The sequence below is a fragment of the Tenrec ecaudatus genome, chromosome X, assembly GCF_050624435.1.
Source record: "Tenrec ecaudatus isolate mTenEca1 chromosome X, mTenEca1.hap1, whole genome shotgun sequence".
NCBI lineage: Eukaryota > Metazoa > Chordata > Mammalia > Afrosoricida > Tenrecidae > Tenrec > Tenrec ecaudatus.
In genome coordinates, this window is record NC_134548.1 from 55,938,329 (window position 1) to 55,958,174 (window position 19,846).

Genomic DNA, 19,846 nt, shown 5'->3' on the forward strand with positions numbered 1-19,846 from the left:
AGAATTCATGCCAAAGCACGTTTTGTAATCCAAGTGAGTTTTTTTATGACGGACAGGACAAGTTCCAGGTTTTACAGTGTCAAAGAGGCACATGGCTATTTCTGGGAAGTGTGCCAAGCTGTACAGAAGCTTCACTGGGCTTCACAACTGGGTATGAAGAACCATATGGAAAAGAGCACCCACAGTGCAGAACTGGGGAATCCCAGTGACCAAGAAGTCAAGAGACCAAGGGAGCAAGTCAGCTGGAACCTAAGAGCCTAAGTGCATGTGGCCCCTGAGTATGCCTGGAGTGGACAATGAGCGGGCATGTCTGGGGGCTGTGATACCCCTGCGCCCTGCCCTCTGACCTTGCAGAGGACCAAAGGAGAGAAATTGGCTTTCCTGCCAACAGTATTTAACACCTCTAGTTGGGGAGGGGGGGGGGAGGACGTGGTTGAGGTATTGACTGTTCTCATTGGCTGAGTTTAGGCCCACCTGCGTGACGTACCTAAGGTGGGTATGCCTAAGATAAGTTTTACCTGGGCCTAGGGGAGTCCTACTGTGTGCATGCTCAGTTTGGGGTCTTCCCATATGTTTCCAATTAGTGCCTTATATCTTTCCAACCTCCTCTGTGAGGGCCTTTGCAGGCATGGGAGGGGCAAAGCCTCTGTCCCTAAATCTAGCTACCTAAGAGTTCTATGCTGAGTTAGAATCAACTCTATGACAAATGTTTTGTTTTGCAGTACCCAGATGTATTATTTTAAACAACACTTTGTTTCAATGTATGGTGTGGGAAAGAGTCAATGGTTAGTAGAATTATTTAGAGGTGTATGCTAGATATTTCTGGGATCTGGTTCTTCAAACATACTATATCCATATTGATAAACTTCTAGTTAACCATGTATCAGAAATGTTGGGTTTTAGTGAGTTGCCCAGTTGCCATCCCCTTCACTGATAAACTCAATCTCAACAGGGAAAAAATGTTTTCAGATAACCTTTAAATCAAAATACGATTTGTAAATTCTCAAAATTAAGATCCTTTCAAAACTCATTTAGCATACTGTGTGAGTGATCCAACCAAAAATAGTTATTGCTAAAGTGGTAAAATATGAGAGATGGAAGGGATCTTAAATGTCTTTACAGCTGGGGAATCCGAAACCTACAGAGAATTACAGTAATTAACTAAGGTCACACAACTGTGAGTTATGAAGCTAGGATTAGAGTCTAGGCCTTCTCACTGCTGGAAATCATCAGATCACAAAGATCTTACCATTGCTTTTAATAAACCACCTTCCTCTCAGTGCATGTCTCTCTGCTCACCAGAAAGGAGTTGGAATCAGTGGCCCTACATTTTTTGAGTTTTGTCTATCTATCCCACTGGTCAGCCTCCAGAGCAGTTTCCAAAAGTGGGAGTTACTGCCCCCTGGGGGAAGCTGGAATGTTAGGAGAAAGGTGCAAACACTGAAACTATCCTGAATTGGAAAAAAAAAAATTGGCAGAGGGGCGCTGAGCTTTTTTTTTTTTTTTTAAGGGGTCATTAGGCTCAATAAGTTTGGGAACCGATGCTCCAGAGTTTGCTCTTTTCAGTGTCTTATCTCTACTATTCTAGCCATATTATTTGATTTTAAAAGTCATTTGTGTAATATATAAATATATCCTCACTATTAAAGGTTCAAACAGTACACTTGCATCTAAAATGTGAACCCTTTCAGATTTCCCACCTCAGAGACAACCGAAAAATAATTCAGTAGGATCTGTTCTTTTTATAACTAGGTAAACATTTTTTAAAGCATATTGCACTTACTGTTTTGTGGCTGGTTTTTGTTTATATATTATGTCAGGTATATTTTCTCATTTCTGTACACATCAGTCTACTTCATTCCTTGAACAATTCCCCTATTAATGGACTCTTGGATTGTTCCCATGTTTTGCTTCTACCAATAGTACTGTAACAAGTAACACACATACATTGGTGTACACTGATTCAAGTATTTCTTTAAGAGCAAGTCTTAGATGTACTTTTTCACTCCTTTTCTGGTTCATGACATCACATTATTTCCATGAATCTGAAAGGAATCTCCTAATTGGTATTTCCTCTCTTGAAGACCCAGTCCCTCCACTTAGAATTTCTTGCTCCCACCTTCCTTTTGGCTGTTAAGAGTGGAAACCAACATAAACAAAGGACAGGAGAATCAGAGAATTGCTGCTGTTTAAACAATAATTACAAGTTACTAAACAGGGTTGTGCCTTGCCCAAAGAATACAATGTGGTATATAATATTTGTGTTAAGGTCAGTGCCTCCCTACTCATTATATTCTCTAATCACTCTGTGAGTCCCATAAATATGTAAATTTGAGAAGGAATAAATAAAGAATAAAGTAATGGAATAGAGGGCTATTGTCTTGATATAGATACTGTAAGGTCTTCCAGAGACAAGATGCAGAGTGAGACCTTTAATTAATAGATTTATTGAGGGAGGTGAGGTTTGTAGGGAACAGGAAATCAAAGGAAATGAGGAGAAAGTGGTTTAGGGTAGCCAGATAAAGAAAGGTTTGAGCCATCCCTTTATCTAAAGCCAGAGAATTAGCTAACTTAGAAGGTATAGAGACCATGAGAACCACTATTACATAAAGGAAGAGAAAATTAGGTTTAATACAGACCGACTAACAAACTACAAGAGCGTCTGGCGAGGAAAGAGTTAAAAGGCTAAAAGGCGCTGGTGCCACAGCTGCAGCTTCTGACTTGGAGCAAAGTCAGACTTGGGGACTTGGGGCATATCCAGTAGCCAGCAAAGGTGCCTCCAGGCTCCAGCATCAGGGAGTTGGTATCATTTAATTGGGTGGGAAGATGGGAGGAGTAAGCTTTGTAAACAGAGGCTATGTCTGCTGCTGCCCTTAGTAACTCTGCCACTGGACCCTAGAGATACCCTCTCAGCAACTTTGTCAAATCTGGTGCATTTACTTCCAGTTCCACTTGAGTTCTGTAGCACTGTAGCCAAATGCAGGAGCCCCGGTGTTGTCATTGTTGTGTTGGGCTGCAATCCACAAGGTCAGTGATTCAAAACCACCAGCTGCTCCAAGGGAAAAAGATGAGGCTTTCTATGCCTATAAAGATTTACAGTTTCAGAAACCTACAGGGGCAGTTGTACCCTGTCCTAGAGGGTCACCATGGCAGTGAATTTGGCTTGGTTTGGTAGCCAAATGGGATCCTCTAAGACAGCAGTTCTCAACCTGTGGGTCATGACCTCTTTGGGATTCAATCGGGATTCAAAACAGTAGCAAAATAGCAGTTATGAAGTAGCAACGAAAATAATTGTATGGTTGGGGGGTCACCACAACATGAGGAACTGTATGAAAGGGTCATGGCATTAGGAAGGTTGTGAACCCTTGCTATAGTATTATGCTAACAAAGAAGCAAACAACAACAAAACAGACAAAAATTCTTGCCCAAACAAAGATTATATTTAGGGGAGGCATCAACGAGGCACATACCAAACAAATACCTGTGACCTTGTTCAAGAAAAACTGAACCCAACTGAAAACAAGGAATCCTTAAAATATAGATTCAGGCTTGGACTACTCGCTGCAAGGTTGGCAGTCCAAATCATAAGCAAGATGAGGGGATGTGCTCATGGAAAGATTTATATTTTAAAGAAACCCTATTTAAGGTCCTAATGAATTGGAATCAGTCCGTGGCACTGGGTTTGATGCTTTGCGTTATCTCTACAGCTGTTCCTGCCCCGTTCTGCCACGTCTCACTTTTTTATATGCTTCTTATAACTCAAACTTAGCGGTTCACAATGCTGCTACCTACACCCCTCACTACCCTTTTATTGTTGAGCTCTCAGCAGTTAGGTTAATAAGTTTCCGCTGTCGGTCAAGTTTTAACCTGATGTGAGCAGGCCAAGCTCTAAATGAAATGAGTGCAGATGTGATATTCAGAAGACTTAAGAACACACTAACCAATCAGATTGGATTTCGTGCCCCGTTAATTCCAACTGCGGGATCACGAGAAAGTCCGGGCTAGTCTAGGAGAGGGGAAAGAAAGAAGGTCCTCGTGGAGGAATGGTTATCTACAGCCACAAGAGTATTTTCAGCCTTCAGCAACCGCTATGATTATACTAGGTCCCTGGGTGACAGAAATGGTTTGCATTTGACTACTACCCTAAAGTTTGGCAGTTTGACCCCCATTCAGTGTGTCATATAAAGATTACAACACAGAAATATCTATAGTTCTGCTCTAAAACTCCTGGGGTTGCCATGGATTGAAATCAAGTCTGTGGCATTTGCGCGTGCATGGGAGTGTGCGCTCTGAGTCAGAATGAGCTCGATAACATTTAGTGTACTAGGGACCAGGGATAGTTCAATGGTAGAACTCTTGCCTTCCAGAAAATCCAAGTTCAATTCCTCACTGCACCTCTGTCAATAGAAGTTTACCTGTTGCTTTGATGCTGAACAGGTTTCAGCAGAGCTTCCAGACTAAGAACAGCAGACAAAAAACAAAGTCCTAGCAATCTTATTCTGAAAATCAGACATTGAAAGTCCTGTGGTTCATAGGTTTAACTTGTTGTTATTTAATAATTTGCACTGAGCAATTTTGAGGAGCCTAGTGCTGTAGTGGGTTACATTTTGGCCTGTTAACCACAAGATCAACAGTTCAGAACCACCAGCTGCTCCGGGAGGTGTGGGGAGAAGGACAAGGCTTTCTACTCCTGTAAAGAGTTACAGTCTCAGAAACCCACAGGGAGCAGTTCTAATGTACCCTAACAGGTCTGTATGCGTCAGAAATGACTCTGTGGCAGTGAATTTGGTTTTTGAATGAACAACTTCACATTTTTTCACCACATCAAAGATTTTTGCTTCTAGGTATTACAGCCTCAATCCTAATGTACTTTCCTCTAGAATCAAAGCCTCTTCTCAATATTACCATCCCTGATAGGGGCAGAGTATCCCATAAACAAAGTAAGCATAATCCTACTTGTGTTTACTTACTAGCCCATAGTGAACAATATCACATGAGTTTATGATTACCTTGATCATTGTGTACTCTGTCCCTGCCCAAACCAAAACTTACTGCCACAGAGTCAATTACGACTCACCTTAGAGGACAGAGTAGATCTGTCTCTGGGTTTCTGAGACTATAAATCTTTATGGTAATAGAAAACCTCATCTTTCTCCTGTGGAGCGGCTGGTGGTTTTGAACTACTGACCTTGCTGTCAGCAAACCAATGTGTAACCCACCAGGGCACCTCTTTTCAAATTTATAATCCTATTCCTATCAAGTATTATAAATCTAAAAAGAGGTTTTGATTCTGAAGGAAGGAGCTATGAATGGAAGAGAGAAAGATGCCAGTCTTACCTAGAAGCAGAATTTTTTATGTGAAAAATTAGGAAATTTCTCACCACAGATTAGTAAGTAAGCATAAGTAAGCCTGTGCTTACCTTGCTTATTGGGTAAGCTGGCTACTGGCTGTACTAATGTGTACTATGAATACCAGAAAAAATAAAACCAAGCTTCCCTAGAGTCAATTCCAACTAATAACAGCCTTATATAGGGTTTCAAAGACTTCCATCTTTATGGAAGCAGACAACTTCAATGTTCTCCTTGGAGTAGCTGGTGGGTTTGAACCTATGACCTTGAGCTTAATAGCTGAAATCCTACCCCTACTAAATCAGTGTCCTATAGGACAAACTGAGGGAGTATATTAAGTATAACACGGTCCAGTGATCCTGCCCGGAGTTTAGATAGGTCACTCCATTTGCTCTTATCCAGTTGCTTTGTGTTAAGCGGGAAGGCAAAATAGGAGTAAAATAGAAAGTTGATAGGCAGAAAGGTCTTAACCATGCTAACTAATTTAATGTACTCTCAAAAACATAGGTGAAATGGAATGTGAAAGGAATCACAACTTGTTGGAACATCTGGAAATTAATGAACCAATACAAAAAGATAAGGGATACAGGTATACGAGTAAAAAGTTTCATATAATAGGCTTTTAGTATTTGCTGTTGAATGAAAATAAAACTCAAAGGATCACTGTTAGTTTGGGTCGACCAGAGAAACAAATTCATAGGTACTCATATGTATAAGAGCTTTATATACAAGAGCAGTTGGATATTGAGAAAACATCCCAGTCCAGTCCATAAGTCTGATATTAGCCCATATGCCCGATACCCTCCTCAGACTCACGAAACGCATGCAATGACCCTGAATACAGGAAGATCACAGGCCAGTGGGTGGGAAGTCTTATGGATCCAGTAGTGTTGTAAGTATCTCAGCACTGACAGGGGTCTCCACGTGGCTCCTTCAGTCCCAGGACTCTAGTGTTGTTCCATGTGTCTTGTCTACAGTAATGTCTCCAAGGGAGTGAGCGCATATCCCTCCTGCAGCGAGCTATTTATCTGCTTTGCACCTCCAAATGAAGTCATTAAGCTGTGACCTGATTGACAGGCTAAACTCCACCCTTTCACTCTTAAGTCTCAATTTGACAACAGATTATGTAACTTCCTCAATCGCAGAATGAGTATCTTTGATATATGCTAGGCATGGTGCTAACATTTTTGGTTTGGTTACAGCTTCAGCCTTGTAAAGTAGATATGTTTAAAATATGACTGCTTTCAACTCTTAGAAAACAAACTAGTAATAACCCTACCCTATTTCTTTTAGTCTCTTTTTAACTGCCATTTCTATAGGCATTGTCAGTAAGGTAACCCTCACAGACAACCGTGACATAACTAAAGCAGCACTTCACTGTCAATGCATGAAGTTTCTTTTTTCCCCTTGAAGTTTTAATTGTGCTTAACTATTTCACTTAATTAGTCACTATTTAGCCAGTGTGGCTGTGCCCTCCCCATTCCTAATTTCTAATGACTTATCGGTTAGTGGTTAACATTTCTAATAGCTTATTGATTAGTGGTTTTCCAAAGATTTACAAACTAGAAATTTAACTTGTTTTAAAAAGAAATTTAACTCTTAATATACAATTTTTTTATATTTTGTTACATTGTATATACTTTATTAGCTGGTTTTGAGTGGGTAAAATAATCAAGCAAAGAAGCCAGCTGGGTATGGAATATGACTAATAACTTAAGCTATTTGTCATCAAGACAGACGCAGATCCTTTGGTCAGAGTGGAATTAAATCCTTCTCATTGATGAAACTCCAGTAGCAGTGGCATCATAACCATTAGTGTTATACATTTATGTCTTATTTTTCCATTATAAAAATTATGACGGATATTTTAAAATTACTGATTTGCACAAATAACCAGTACCCATTAAACTATCTTTAATTTTTAAAAAATGATCTTCATACTCTGATAGTTTGGAAAACCCTGCTCAAGGAGCCAATAACATTTTAGTCACCATGGCTAGTTGAATATTTCAGAAACAGTGCCTTCTTAGCTTCAGATATCACTTATGTTACTGTTTTAATCATGGCATGTCTTTAAAAATTAAGTTTTCCTTTATTTTATTGCCACAATAATATCAACTGACCTATTTGCTTAGCAGTCTGTCTAGTGGCAGTGGTTATAAATTTGACAAACAAAAAGATTGGGGTGGTAGTGGTGAAAAGTGTAAGAAATAGGTACCATATCAAATTCTGAATACCAGTGCTTTAAGTTTTAACCTAAGTTGTAATTAGATCTCATTTTAGCACTAGATGAATTAGCACTGCATTATTGCTAGAAGCACTCTACTTCTGAAAGGGAGTGCCTTAACATAAATAACGTCCCTCCTCTGGAAGCACTGATAAAACATTTGAGAATTATGAACTTTTCTGACGAATTATTAACCTGGTGCCATGTATGCTGAACTGTATATCATTGTATATCAGAGAGCTATACATTTTTCAGTACCAAAAACGATAGCATCTTTGCTAAATACTATATCTGATGAGATGTAAAATAACCTAATCATAGAAATTTTCTTAAGTGAGTTTAGTAAATTATTTAGTGGTCTTGGCATACTACAGGTAAAATCTTATTTAATGAAGAATGAATTTGAAGGGAGCTTATGAGGTTGGGAATGTGTAAAATCTACACACTTCCCTAAATATTAGTCATTTAAGACGATCATGCTTGGGCCACAAAATAGTTAATGCTTTTTACAACATTGTTACTCATTAATACTATTAGTTGCCACTTCATTTTAATTCTCCTCAATAATGATAGATCTCACACCAAGAGAGTAAGATATTAAAATAATTATGGAGTATAAGCATACAGTATTCATGAAATGCCCTACATTTCATAGACTTTGGTTATATTATCAGTTCAGGACAAACTGGGCCTTTACGAATTTATGAGAGAAATCACAGCATTTCAAAGCCCTTCATTTAGGGTGTGCTTATTGGAGCCCGCAGTGGCTATCTTGTGGAGTCACTTAGCATGTTGGGAGGTGATGATTTTATTCTTTACCATACTGGCCTTGTTAACCAATTACTACCTGCTTAAAACATTTGGAGTAGAGTGGGGGAAAGGAAAGCCTTAAAACTTAGTAGTAAATGTATTTTTACAGCGGAAGTAGCTACTTTCACCCAAGTTGCATTAGTGAGTATCAGATTTTTTTTTTTGAGTATCAGATTTTATGTTGTCTTCTGGGTAGGACACTGCGACCAAAAGCAACTCACTTTTTCTGTTTACTCCTTCAAAGTTACTGTGTGGTAGAAAAGAACTGTCATAGTATCCTAAGTTCGCATGCAGTCCCGTTTTCACATTTCCCCCCTTTTATTATGAGCTACACATGGAGAGAAAGACAGAAAGCATACTAAGGTTTAAAAACAGTTATGAAGTCAGCACCCAGGTAAATCCCACCAGATCAAGACAACTGACCAGCATTCCACAAGCCCCGCCCATCTTCACCATCTAGGCTGCGCTCCTCCCAGATCACAACCTCTGTAGGTAGCTACTATCTGTGTCATTTGGGGGGACTTTTCTGTGAGGTAACCACTTCCATTCATAGCCTAAACCAGCCGAATTCAGGCTTGCCTGTTTTTGAATGTATATGGTGAATTCTTTTGTGTTTGGCTTCTTTCATTCAGCATCTTTGTTTGTGAGCTATCTGTTCTTGCTATCCAGCACATTTTAAGCACCTTTTGTTGTTGTTAAAATATTTATTTGCCTCTTTCCCCTTGTTACTTAGGATCTCTACCCATATAAAATGCTGTGGAATCTTTCTACTTTGCCTTCCTGAACTTTCTACTGAATAGGTCTGAAGGAAGTCTGGACCCCAGTCTGCTGTTTGTTTCTGAGACTACATCTTTAAGGCTTTTGTGCTCAGTTCAAAGTCGTCCTTGCTCTCAGGCTAGTCCAAGGGTCTGGTCACGTGGTTTCAATAGTGACATCACATTCTACTGCCGGGAAAACACTGGTGGTTCCTTAGGTGGCATTTTTTCCTGTGAAAGGCAGAGACGGCAGCAAGTGCCCTTCTAAAGCAATTCACCCCAGGTCTCCTGTAAATGCCCTTCAACCTCACTGACCAACCAGGAGCTGCCTAGGTTTTTTCTTCCCTGAAGCAGAAAAAAGAATGCCCTGTTTGAAGGTAAGCCGACTTTAGCCGGACCCAGGCGGAAAGCATGACCCCAGGGAAAAGGGGATCTGGGTAATCACAAGTAGCATGCTGTTAGATTCTCATCACTGCCCGCCCTTGTAGAGCTGCCTGACAGTTGCTGTTTAGAAAGAACCATAGACTGACTACAAAGAAGGATGATGCAGTCAGTGCTCGTGTTACCTAGTAATAGAATTCTTTTTTTCTTGGTAGGAATCTGGTGCAGATCTAGGGGACTCAGTTGATATATTGTGTAATATTTGATACCTGATGCTTTTAAACATCCATTGCACCAAGTTTTTGTTTTTTTCCCTTTGCCCCTATCCCCACCCAAAAGATAAATCTTAAGTCAGAACTAATTTACCTTATACATTGATCTGCTTTTTATAGTAAATCTGGTTGTGGGGTGCCTGTGTTCATATCAGCATTTGATCTGAGAATTGAAACTGCTTTTTTTCTCCTCGCATACTTCAGTCCTTTTTGTGCCTTCATTCCTAGCTGTCTCCCTCCCCCCCCCCCAGTTCTCAGCAACACACCAGCATTAACCTTTAACAGCATGACACTGACATGATAGGAAATGCAGGGTTGGTGATTCAGCAGCTAACCATTTTATAGCCAGGTACGCTTGAAGATACAGAAAGGACTTTGGCTTGGGTTTTAAGATTAACTTATTCGCCTCCTCTCCATACCCCACTCCCAGTATGATTTAGATTCTACAGAACATTTCCTTTCAAATTTGTATGTTGCTGTGCTGACTTGGGTATTCAGAAAACTTACACTTTGTAAACCCAGGTACACTGTGGGGTAATAACTCAAACATACCCTATGAGATTGCCAAGGTGGTCTATTGGGAGTGGAGAGTTGAAGATGGAGTTGCAGATGGGAAGGAGGGAGGGTCAGTCTTGGCCTTTGACTTTGGCTTTCTCAGAAGAGGAATTCATTGCCAAACAGTCTGGATGAAGCTTTGCCCTGCCAAGGTTGGTGCTGCAAATGTCAGCTTTGGCTGGTTTGAATTAAATGATGGCATTACACTGCATTTTTCCCTAGTGTGTATTTGCATAAATTCCTCAATACATTTTGTATTTGATAGCAAACGATTGCTCCATCAGACACTGTTGCAGTTATTTTGAGCAAGTTTGTTAAGCAGTACTAACCTTGTGTGCGTGCAATTTCTGAGTCCAATTTTGTCCCTTGTTCTTCATCAGTCACCAAACGCATTTTGCTTCAGCAGCTATTTCTGAGTCTTAGATATGTGCTTGACACTTTGGAGAAGGCAATGATGAATCAATCAGACATAGGACTTGCTTTCAAAGAATTTATAGTCCAGAGAGGAAGCTAAGGATTGTACTTATAATTATAATAATAAAAGTAACATGGACAAAGCCCTAAGATGGTTGGAATAATGGAATAGCACTTCCATTTTAAAGACCACTGAGGCATGAGAGAGTTTATGCAAGCCCAGTATAGATCAGAGATCGATCAGAAGCTAACACTTACTGAAGTCCCCTTACTCTTGAGGAGGTTGGCATACTTTCTTTGGAGTCCCCAGCCAGGTTAAATTTGCCTCATTGGATTGAATTACTGCTTTGTGAATGTAAAATGGTTCCTGATGTAATCTGTCTGCAAAAACCTCTGGACCTTTGTTTCTCTTCCCTAACAGAAACTAAAGTATCCGTAGTTTCCAAACGCCTGCCTTTCGTTTTGCACAGCAACTCCTGCCACCGCTCTCTCTTCCCTTTCATTCTTGCCTGCCCCTTGCCAGCTGCACTGCCTCAGGACACTGCTCATTTGGTGCCGAGACCACAGGAAATGATTGGAGCGATGGATGCTCCAGTGTGCTCATGGGAGAGTTGAAGGGCGGGCTCACCTTTCAGTGCTTAGAATAGCAGTATTAAGAATGTTACTTAGATTAGGCAATGGTTCTCAACCTGGCTGTGATCCTTTCCCACAGTTCCTCATGTTGTGGTGACCCCCCAACCATAACATTATTTTCGTTCCTACTTCATAACTGTCATTTTGCTACTTATACATCAGGGGACCCTTGTGAAAGGGTTGTTTAAACTCCCCAAAGGGGTCACAACCCACAGGTGGAGAACCACTGGCTTAAAGTGTATGAAGTACTAACATATGTTTCCTATTCAATACAGAGGACAGATCATACAATGGTGCAGGAATAGGTTCGGCAAATAGGATGATGGATTTCTTAGAAGAGCCAATCCCTGGTGTGGGAACGTACGACGATTTCAATACAATCGACTGGGTGAGAGAAAAGTCCCGAGACCGGGATAGGCATCGAGAGGTAAGAATAAAAATGATACGTGAGAAAATGCTAGGAAACACCAGTTGAAGTTATGTGTTTTTTCATATTCTTTTCTTTCTTCAGGCCTGGATGCAACTGACTCAGGGTTTTATTGGTCATGCAGCATTTTATTTTAAATTCATTTTAAAGCATTTTGTATATGAGTTTTCATTATAAGATCTCTGCTTATGATTTCATAATGATTTATTTTCGTATAGGACAGGCTAGAATTGCTCCTTATTGAGTAGTTGAAAAAGGATACTTACCCCTGAAATGAGTGCAAACGCCTTTGTGGAATTTGTGATGGGAATTAAACAGTAATCATATCTTATAATATTGTTGGCAATAGATTAATATAATTATATAATTCATTATAACATTAATTTATAACATGAACGAATATTGTTAATAACTATTATAAACAAATAATATTTAATAATATATGCATTTAATATAATGTACATAAATATTGTTAATAACTATTATAAACAAATAATATATACATTTTTAAATTTAAGGTTTTCCACCATCTTTGTCACTTAAAAAAATAATTTTATTGGGAGCTCGTACAATTCTTATCACAATCACATCCATCCATCCATTGTGTCAAGCACATTTGTACATTTGTTGCTATCATCATTCTCAAAACATTTGCTTTCTACTTGATCCGTTGATATCAGCTCATTATTCCCCCTCCCTCCCCGACCCCCTCCCTCATGAACCCTTGATAATTTATAAATTATTATTATTTTGTCATATCTTACACTGTCCGATGTCTCCCTTCACCCACTTTTCTGTTGTCCATCCCCCAGTGAGGAGGTTATATATAGATTCTTGTACTCAAGTTTCCCCTTTCTACCCAACCTTCCCTGTACCCTCCAGGTATCACCACTCTCACCACTGGTCTTGAAGGGGTCGTCTGTCCTGTATTCCCTGTGTTTCCAGTTCCTCTCTGTACCAATGTACATCCTCTGGTCTAGCCAGATTTGTAAGGTAGAATTGGGATCCTGATAGTGGGGGCAGGAAGCACTTAAGAACTAGAGGAAAGTTATATGTTTCATCATTGCTACCCTGGACCCTAACGGGCTTGTCTCCTACCCGCTACCCTTCAGTCCAGTTGCCTAGAGATGGACCTTGAGTCTCCACTCTGCACTCACCCTCATTTACAATTATGTGATTTTTTTTGTTCTTTGATGCCTGATACCTGATCCCTTCGACACCTCGTTGTCACACAGGCTGATGTGCTTCTTCCATGTGGACTTTGTTGCTTCTGAGCTAGATGGCCGCTTGTTTTATCTTCAAGCCTTTAAGACCCCAGACTCTATATCTTTTGATGGCTGGGCACTATCAACTTTCTTCACCACGTTTGCTTATGCACACATTTGTCTTCAGTGATCATATGGGGAAGGTGGGCACACACTGATAGGATTTTTTGTTCTTTGATGTCTGAAACCTGTGGTCACACAGGCTTTTGTGCTTCTTCCATGTGGGCCTTGATTCTTCTGAGCTAGATGGCTTTTGCTTGTTTACCTGCAAGCCTTTAAGACCCTAGATGCTATATCTTCTAATAGCCAAGCACCATCAGCTTTCTTCACCACATTTGCTTATGCATACATTTGTCTTCAGCGATCGTGTCTGGAAGGTGTGCATCATGAAATGCCAATTTTATAAAACAAAGTGTTATTGCATTGAGTAAGTACTTGAGGGGAGGTCCATGTCCATCTGCTGCCTTAATACTAAACCTATAAATATATGCACATAGATCTATTTCCCCACCATCCTATATAACATGTTTACATGTGTATATGTCTGTATTTAGACCTCTATAAGTACCCTTTGTCTCCTAGTTCTTTCCTCTATTTCCTTTTACTTTCCTCTTGTCCCTCTTGTCAGCCTTCATTTGGGTTTCACTAATTTCTCTTGGTTACCTTGCCCTTGCTGGATCCCTACCAGGCCTCACACCCTCCTTGCCACTAATTTTGGATCACTTGTTGCTTCCTTGTCCCTGGATTGGTCAATACCACCTCCTTACCCCCACCTCCCCGTCTCCCATGTCCGCCTCCCCGTCTCCCATGTCCCCCGGAACCATCGGTCCCATTGTTTTCTCCTCCAGACTATTCATCCAGCCTATCTTAGATAGATCTGCAGAAATAATAATGTGCACCAGAAAACAAGACATAGAAAGACAAGGCGACAAAAGAAAACACGATGACAACAAAAAGAAAACCAATCATCCATAAAAGAATAAATTAATTAAAAAAATTTTTTTAATTTTGAAAAGAAAGAAAAACCTATAAATAGATCAAGGTCTGGTTTTTTACCTCGAGGCATGTCCTCCAGTCAATTATATAATTTATTATAATATTAACTTATAATATAAGTGAATATTATAACTAATATAAAACAAATAATATATACATTTTAAATTACGATTTTCCTCCATCTTAATCACTTTTTAATTTTTTCCCCCATTTGGTCACTTTTTTGATTTTCCTTTGAAGCAGGATTTTTTCAACTAGGGAAAACAAATGGGCTCTCTAAAGGAATGAAAGAAGAGAAGGAATGTTCAGAGACCTCATGTCTACTGAGTGTCCCTGGGTGTTACTAATAGCTAAGCGCTTGGTTACTGACTCAAAGCTAGACCATTCAAGTCCACTCGGAGGCACCTTGGAAGAAAGGTCTGGTGGTCTACTTCTGAAAGATTGCAGCCAAGTTCAACTCTGCATACAGTGTCACTATACATGGGAAATGACTCAACAGCTTTTTTTTAATTACAGAATCATACATGATAAATTCTTTGTGATTATAAAACCAGATTTGCACATTAAACTCAAAAGTACCAGACCAATCAAATTTAAATGAGAGACATTGATGTAATAAAACGAGTTACCCTAATCAGATTTCAAATCATGGCAGCCCCATGTGTGTTAGAATGGAACCCTGCCCTAGAAGATTGTTGATAACTGATGTGTTCTAAAGTAGATCACCAGACCTTTCTTCCAAGATACTTAAGAGCTGAATGGATTAATAGTTTGATCCACCCAGGAATTCTGTCATAGGTAATCTTTCCATCCATCTATCCCTTCAAGTCAATTCCAACTCATATTGACCCTATAGGATGGGATTGAACTGCCTTATAATGTTTCCAAAGCTATAATATTTGTGGAAGCTGACTGTCGCAGCTGTTACCTCAAAGTGACTGGTGGGTTCAAACCGCCAACCTTTTGATTAGCAACCAAGTGCTTAACCAGTGCCACATGGATCCTTGTCATAAGTCATAATGCACTGTCCTCTAGTCATTCCAACTCATTGAGGCTGCACATCAGATTCAGACTGCTTCTTAGTGTTGCAAGACTGTGACTACTTATGGGAACAGCGAGTCTCATCTTTCTTTTGAGGAGAGACTGGTGGGTTTGAACTGCTGGCCTTATAGTTAACAGCCCAACTTGTAGCCCACTGTGCCACCCGGATTTTTTGGTGATAGGTAATCGAAGGTACTTAGTGCTATGGCACCTATTCTTTTGAATTTGAAAAGAGAAATGGTCTACTTCCTGGTTTGTTTGTTTTTTCAGAGTACTGTGAAAAGGTCTCAAAGTGCTCTGCAAGGTCATTTGTCATTAACATGGTACTCTGTATCATTTGAGTCAGGTAGTGACTAATCACAGTTTGCACAAGAGCCACATGGAAAGCTTAATGATTAGATAGGTTATCAGCCTCATCTCAGAGATTTTGATTTAGTAGGTGGTTCTCCAGTGAGGTATTTTTTCAACAATAGGTAGAAAAAAGGTAGTTTTTCATATTATTTCTGCTTTGACTCCAAATTTTAAACCAAGGTATTTTGTTTTTTTACTTTTTTGTTGTAGTGGTATAAATATACACATTAAAGCATTTGCCAATATCGTGATCTCTACATGTATAAGTTGATTACATTCTAAATGTTGGCCCACCATTGTCATTATCCTTGTCCAACTTACTCCACTACCACTAACATAAACTCAACACCCCTAAGCAAAAGCGCTCTTTCCCTCCCACCCCCGGGCCCCACTAATAATCCTTGCTTTCTGTTATTTTCCTTTTTTATATAAGTGCGATCATATAATTTGAGTCCTTTTGTGATTGACTTTATGGCTGAGTAACATTCCATTGTTTGTATTTTTCATCTTTTGTTTATCCATTCATCTGATGATTGGATATTTAGTTTGCTTCCACCTTTGAGCTACTGCAAATAGTGCTGATGTGAACCTTACAGTACCGTTGTTGGATTTTCAAAGATTGTCTAAGGCAGGGGTCCTCAAGCATTTTAAACAGGGGTCCAGTTCACTGTCCCTCAGACCAGTTGGAGGACCGGACTGTAGTTTAAAAAAAAAACTATGAACAAATTCCTATGCACAGTGCACATATCTTATTTTGAAGTAAAAATCAAAACCAGGCAAAAACACCCGGCGGCCTAGATAAATATCCTCGGCAGGCCGCATGTGGTCCACGGCCTTAGTTTGAGGACACCTGGTCTAAGGGCCAGACAGGAGCTATTCGTAGACCAAACGTGCTATGTACCATCTATTTAACTCTGCTCGTGAGACACAAACAATAGGTAAACATATAACAGTGGCTTTGTCAATGTACTCCGCTACTAAGGAAAGATTGACTGTAGGAACCCACATGGTGAGTCTGTAGGACAAAGACCTGGTGATTTCTTTCTGTAAAGATGACAACTTAACAAGCCCTGTGGGGTAGTTCTACATTGTAACAAGGAGTCACTGTGAAACTGACTCTTAGGTGAAGACGGTGACACCATACAGAGGTTCAGTAAACCTCAAAGTCATTGCTTAAATTGGTTCAGCGAAAGGTTATTTGAGAGGTAACTCCATATTGGTCTCCGTTCCCAGGTACCGATACCTTGTCTTTGGTTTCTTATTGAGCAACTGGATATGAAAAAAGTGCACGTGTAGACTATATCAATGTTGTCTCATTTCTCCCTAGATTACCAATAAAAGCAAAGAGTCAACATGGGCCTTAATTCACAGTGTGAGTGATGCCTTTTCTGGCTGGTTATTGATGCTACTTATTGGCCTTTTATCAGGTATGGTAAGCTATATCTAAGATTATTGTGCATCCTACCCCACACCCTCCCATCATAATGTCATGAACTGAGTTGCTATGTTTTTTGCTATTTTTCTGCCTGGAATGAATTGCTGGTGAATCTTTTAGAAGCTCGATTTCCCCATCTCGAAAGGAGCCCTGGTGGCAGAGTGGTTTCATACTGGGCTGCTAATTGCAAGGTCAGCAGTTCAAAACCACCAATTGCTCCACATGAGACAGATGAAGCATTCTACTCTCATTAAGAGTAACACTCTAAGAAACCCAAAAGGGCAGTTCTACCCTGTCCTGTAGGGTTGCTATGAGTCACCATAGACATGGTGGCATTGAGTTTGGTTTGTGTTTGGAAAGGGAGTCTAATGTCTGAACCACGTGCCATAAATAAATGAGGGTTACGTGAGTAAATTCAATTAAAAACATTTGTAAGCTATGAAATTTGTGTACTTCTTAGTGTGTTTCCATTGTGCCTTGGTGATTGCTTTGAGGAAGAACCCATCCATTGGGACAGTTGGTTGAATGTTAACGCACACTGCGTGAGATTTAGGAGAGAAGGTGTAGAAGAGGACTGCAAGAGAAAATATTTTTAATATTTCTTTAAACTCAGCTCTCATGATGGGACACAAAATATCAGCTATTGGTGACTCAGTCTTTCCTAGTGGCTTAGGGGTAGGATGGTAACACCATTTCCTATAATCTGTATTAACCTTCCAGACCACCCCAAATAATACGCTGTTTGGCTAAAAAATAGTATACTAGCTATGCAAAGACAGGTTTAAAACAAGTTCCCAAACAGGTGTCCTCTCCTCTGGAGGAAGAAGGAAGGCAAGGCTACCAGGTGATACCTACGACGATCCAGGATATTGAGCTAAAAGCAGTCGGTAGTCTGTAATTCCAAATATTTTGGAGAATTTAAAGGGGAAATGGTTAAGAAAAGATTATGCAGTTGGGCAGTTAGGAGCCTTATCCATCTTTGAAAATGATCTCAAATGTTAGGAGCTAGACCTAAGGGGAACAACCAGTGGAGAAGATAGTTTCTAAAGATACTTGGTAATCACTGGAAGAAGAGGAGGGACCAACGCTTGAAGTAGAGACAAGGATACAAGAAAACATTTCATTCTTTAGGGTAGGGGGAATCTGATAAAATTTGTAGCACATAAAGAAAATCAATGGCAATAGGAAGGAAAAGAGGTAGCTAGGATTGACGGGTACCAGTGTTAGGTAAAGTAGGAAATGTGACGTTGCAGGTGAAGCAATTAGAGAAAAAGCCAAATTATATAAAAACATGTTAATATTCTGAACTCTGGCAAGCAGTGCAATAGCAATGAGAAGGAAGAGATGAGTGGAGGCTGAAGTGGCCAAGAGTATGTTCCAAACAGTGTTTTATATTTAAATAGGTTTTTCAATTGTTTAATACTTTTAGCAAAATGGCATGACCTGTTGCAATGTAGGTGTTCTATTCTTGATGTTAAGTGTATTTATTGTCACTAGCTAGTCTGTGAATCTTTTTCTTTCCCTTATACACAGAACATTTTGTTTTTAAGCATTACAGAGCAACAGTAGAAGCAGTGTGTCGGGATACAGGAATAATTTAACTTTTGTGCCAAAGTTTCTTTAGCTGAACATAAAAATAATGAGAAGGACATAATCTAAAATCATATTATTAACTTAGCCCTATCATTCAATTAGCTGTAGTGCATACATATATCCTCATGATTTTCCTTTGGGGGATAATCTGTGTATAATTGGCTTTTCCTTCTTAGAAAGAAAACTTGGAATGTCCATGCTCTAGTAAAAGGTTCAGGACGTTTCCGGACATCTGTAGTTTCACGCTAACCTTATGTCCACATCACAGTTTAATGCATTTATAAACTCAGTTCCCTTAGCTTCTGATGCCTTCTGGCCATTTTTCAACTTACCTTGTCCTTGGAGAAGAATCCTGCTATCCTTCAAGATTTAGCCCATCTCCCCATCTTCTCCAGTTCCCTGTAACACCATGCCATCCTAAATAAATATAATGTAATAGTCCCCAATGGAGACAATTCACATTTTCTCTGTCTTATGTATATAGTAAAAATAAAATGTTTCATAAACTTTGCTATCTGTTATTGATCAATATACATAAATTCTAAGGCAAAATAAAATCTTTGCCATATAAATTAAGCTTAAAGATGAATCCTCTAGGCCATGGTTCTCACCTAACAATTTTGCTTTTCTCTTAAATTTTCTCCATTATAGAAATACTACAGATGGTGAGTATTTAATGCAGAAATAGGCAAGAATCAAGTAAACATTACAAATATGGCACATGGAAAGGGAAAATACAGTGTGTCCATTATTTTTATTTCCTTCCCCTTGTTTTCATTAACAAACTTGTTTTTATTACCAAAGAAGACAGTTTCAGAAAGTGAATTTAATTTTACCCCTTTCCAACTCAGGTTCCTTAGCTGGTCTGATAGATATCTCTGCTCATTGGATGACAGACCTAAAAGAAGGTATCTGCACAGGGGGATTCTGGTTTAACCATGAACATTGTTGCTGGAACTCTGAGCATGTCACCTTTGAAGACAGAGACAAATGCCCAGAGTGGAATAGCTGGTCCCAACTTATGATCAGCACAAATGAGGTAACGTGTTGTAAAGATTTCTGAACTACTGACATTTATTCTTACGTTTATTTTATTTTTTGTACTAATTCATGAAATCATTTCTTATTTTCCTTTTCTAAGAGAAGGGAAACCAGTGCCAACTGCTTTTCTCGGGTTCGTGTGCAGCCCTATTTCTGTTCCCTACTGACACATGAAATTACTTGATTCTTACACAGGCTTAAATTTTTTTATTGTTTTCCTCCTTCTAAAGTTTAATTTTTTGCTGTCAAAGATAATGCCCAGAAACATTAAATAATAAACAATAGTTTCATGACATCATTT

The 19,846-nt window shown here is 39.4% G+C and overlaps 1 protein-coding gene across 4 annotated transcripts in view; it reads left to right on the forward strand.

Annotated features, from left to right (window-relative positions):
* CLCN5 (chloride voltage-gated channel 5) overlaps positions 1-19,846 on the forward strand; it is a 182,423-nt gene that overhangs the window by 129,507 nt on the left and 33,070 nt on the right. For all 4 annotated transcript variants that reach the window (XM_075538833.1, XM_075538832.1, XM_075538830.1 and 1 more), the window contains 3 exons: positions 11,672-11,823; positions 16,804-16,903; positions 19,356-19,543. In XM_075538833.1, the coding sequence (XP_075394948.1) occupies positions 11,672-11,823; positions 16,804-16,903; positions 19,356-19,543 (440 nt within the window). The remainder of the gene's footprint in view (positions 1-11,671; positions 11,824-16,803; positions 16,904-19,355; positions 19,544-19,846) is intronic.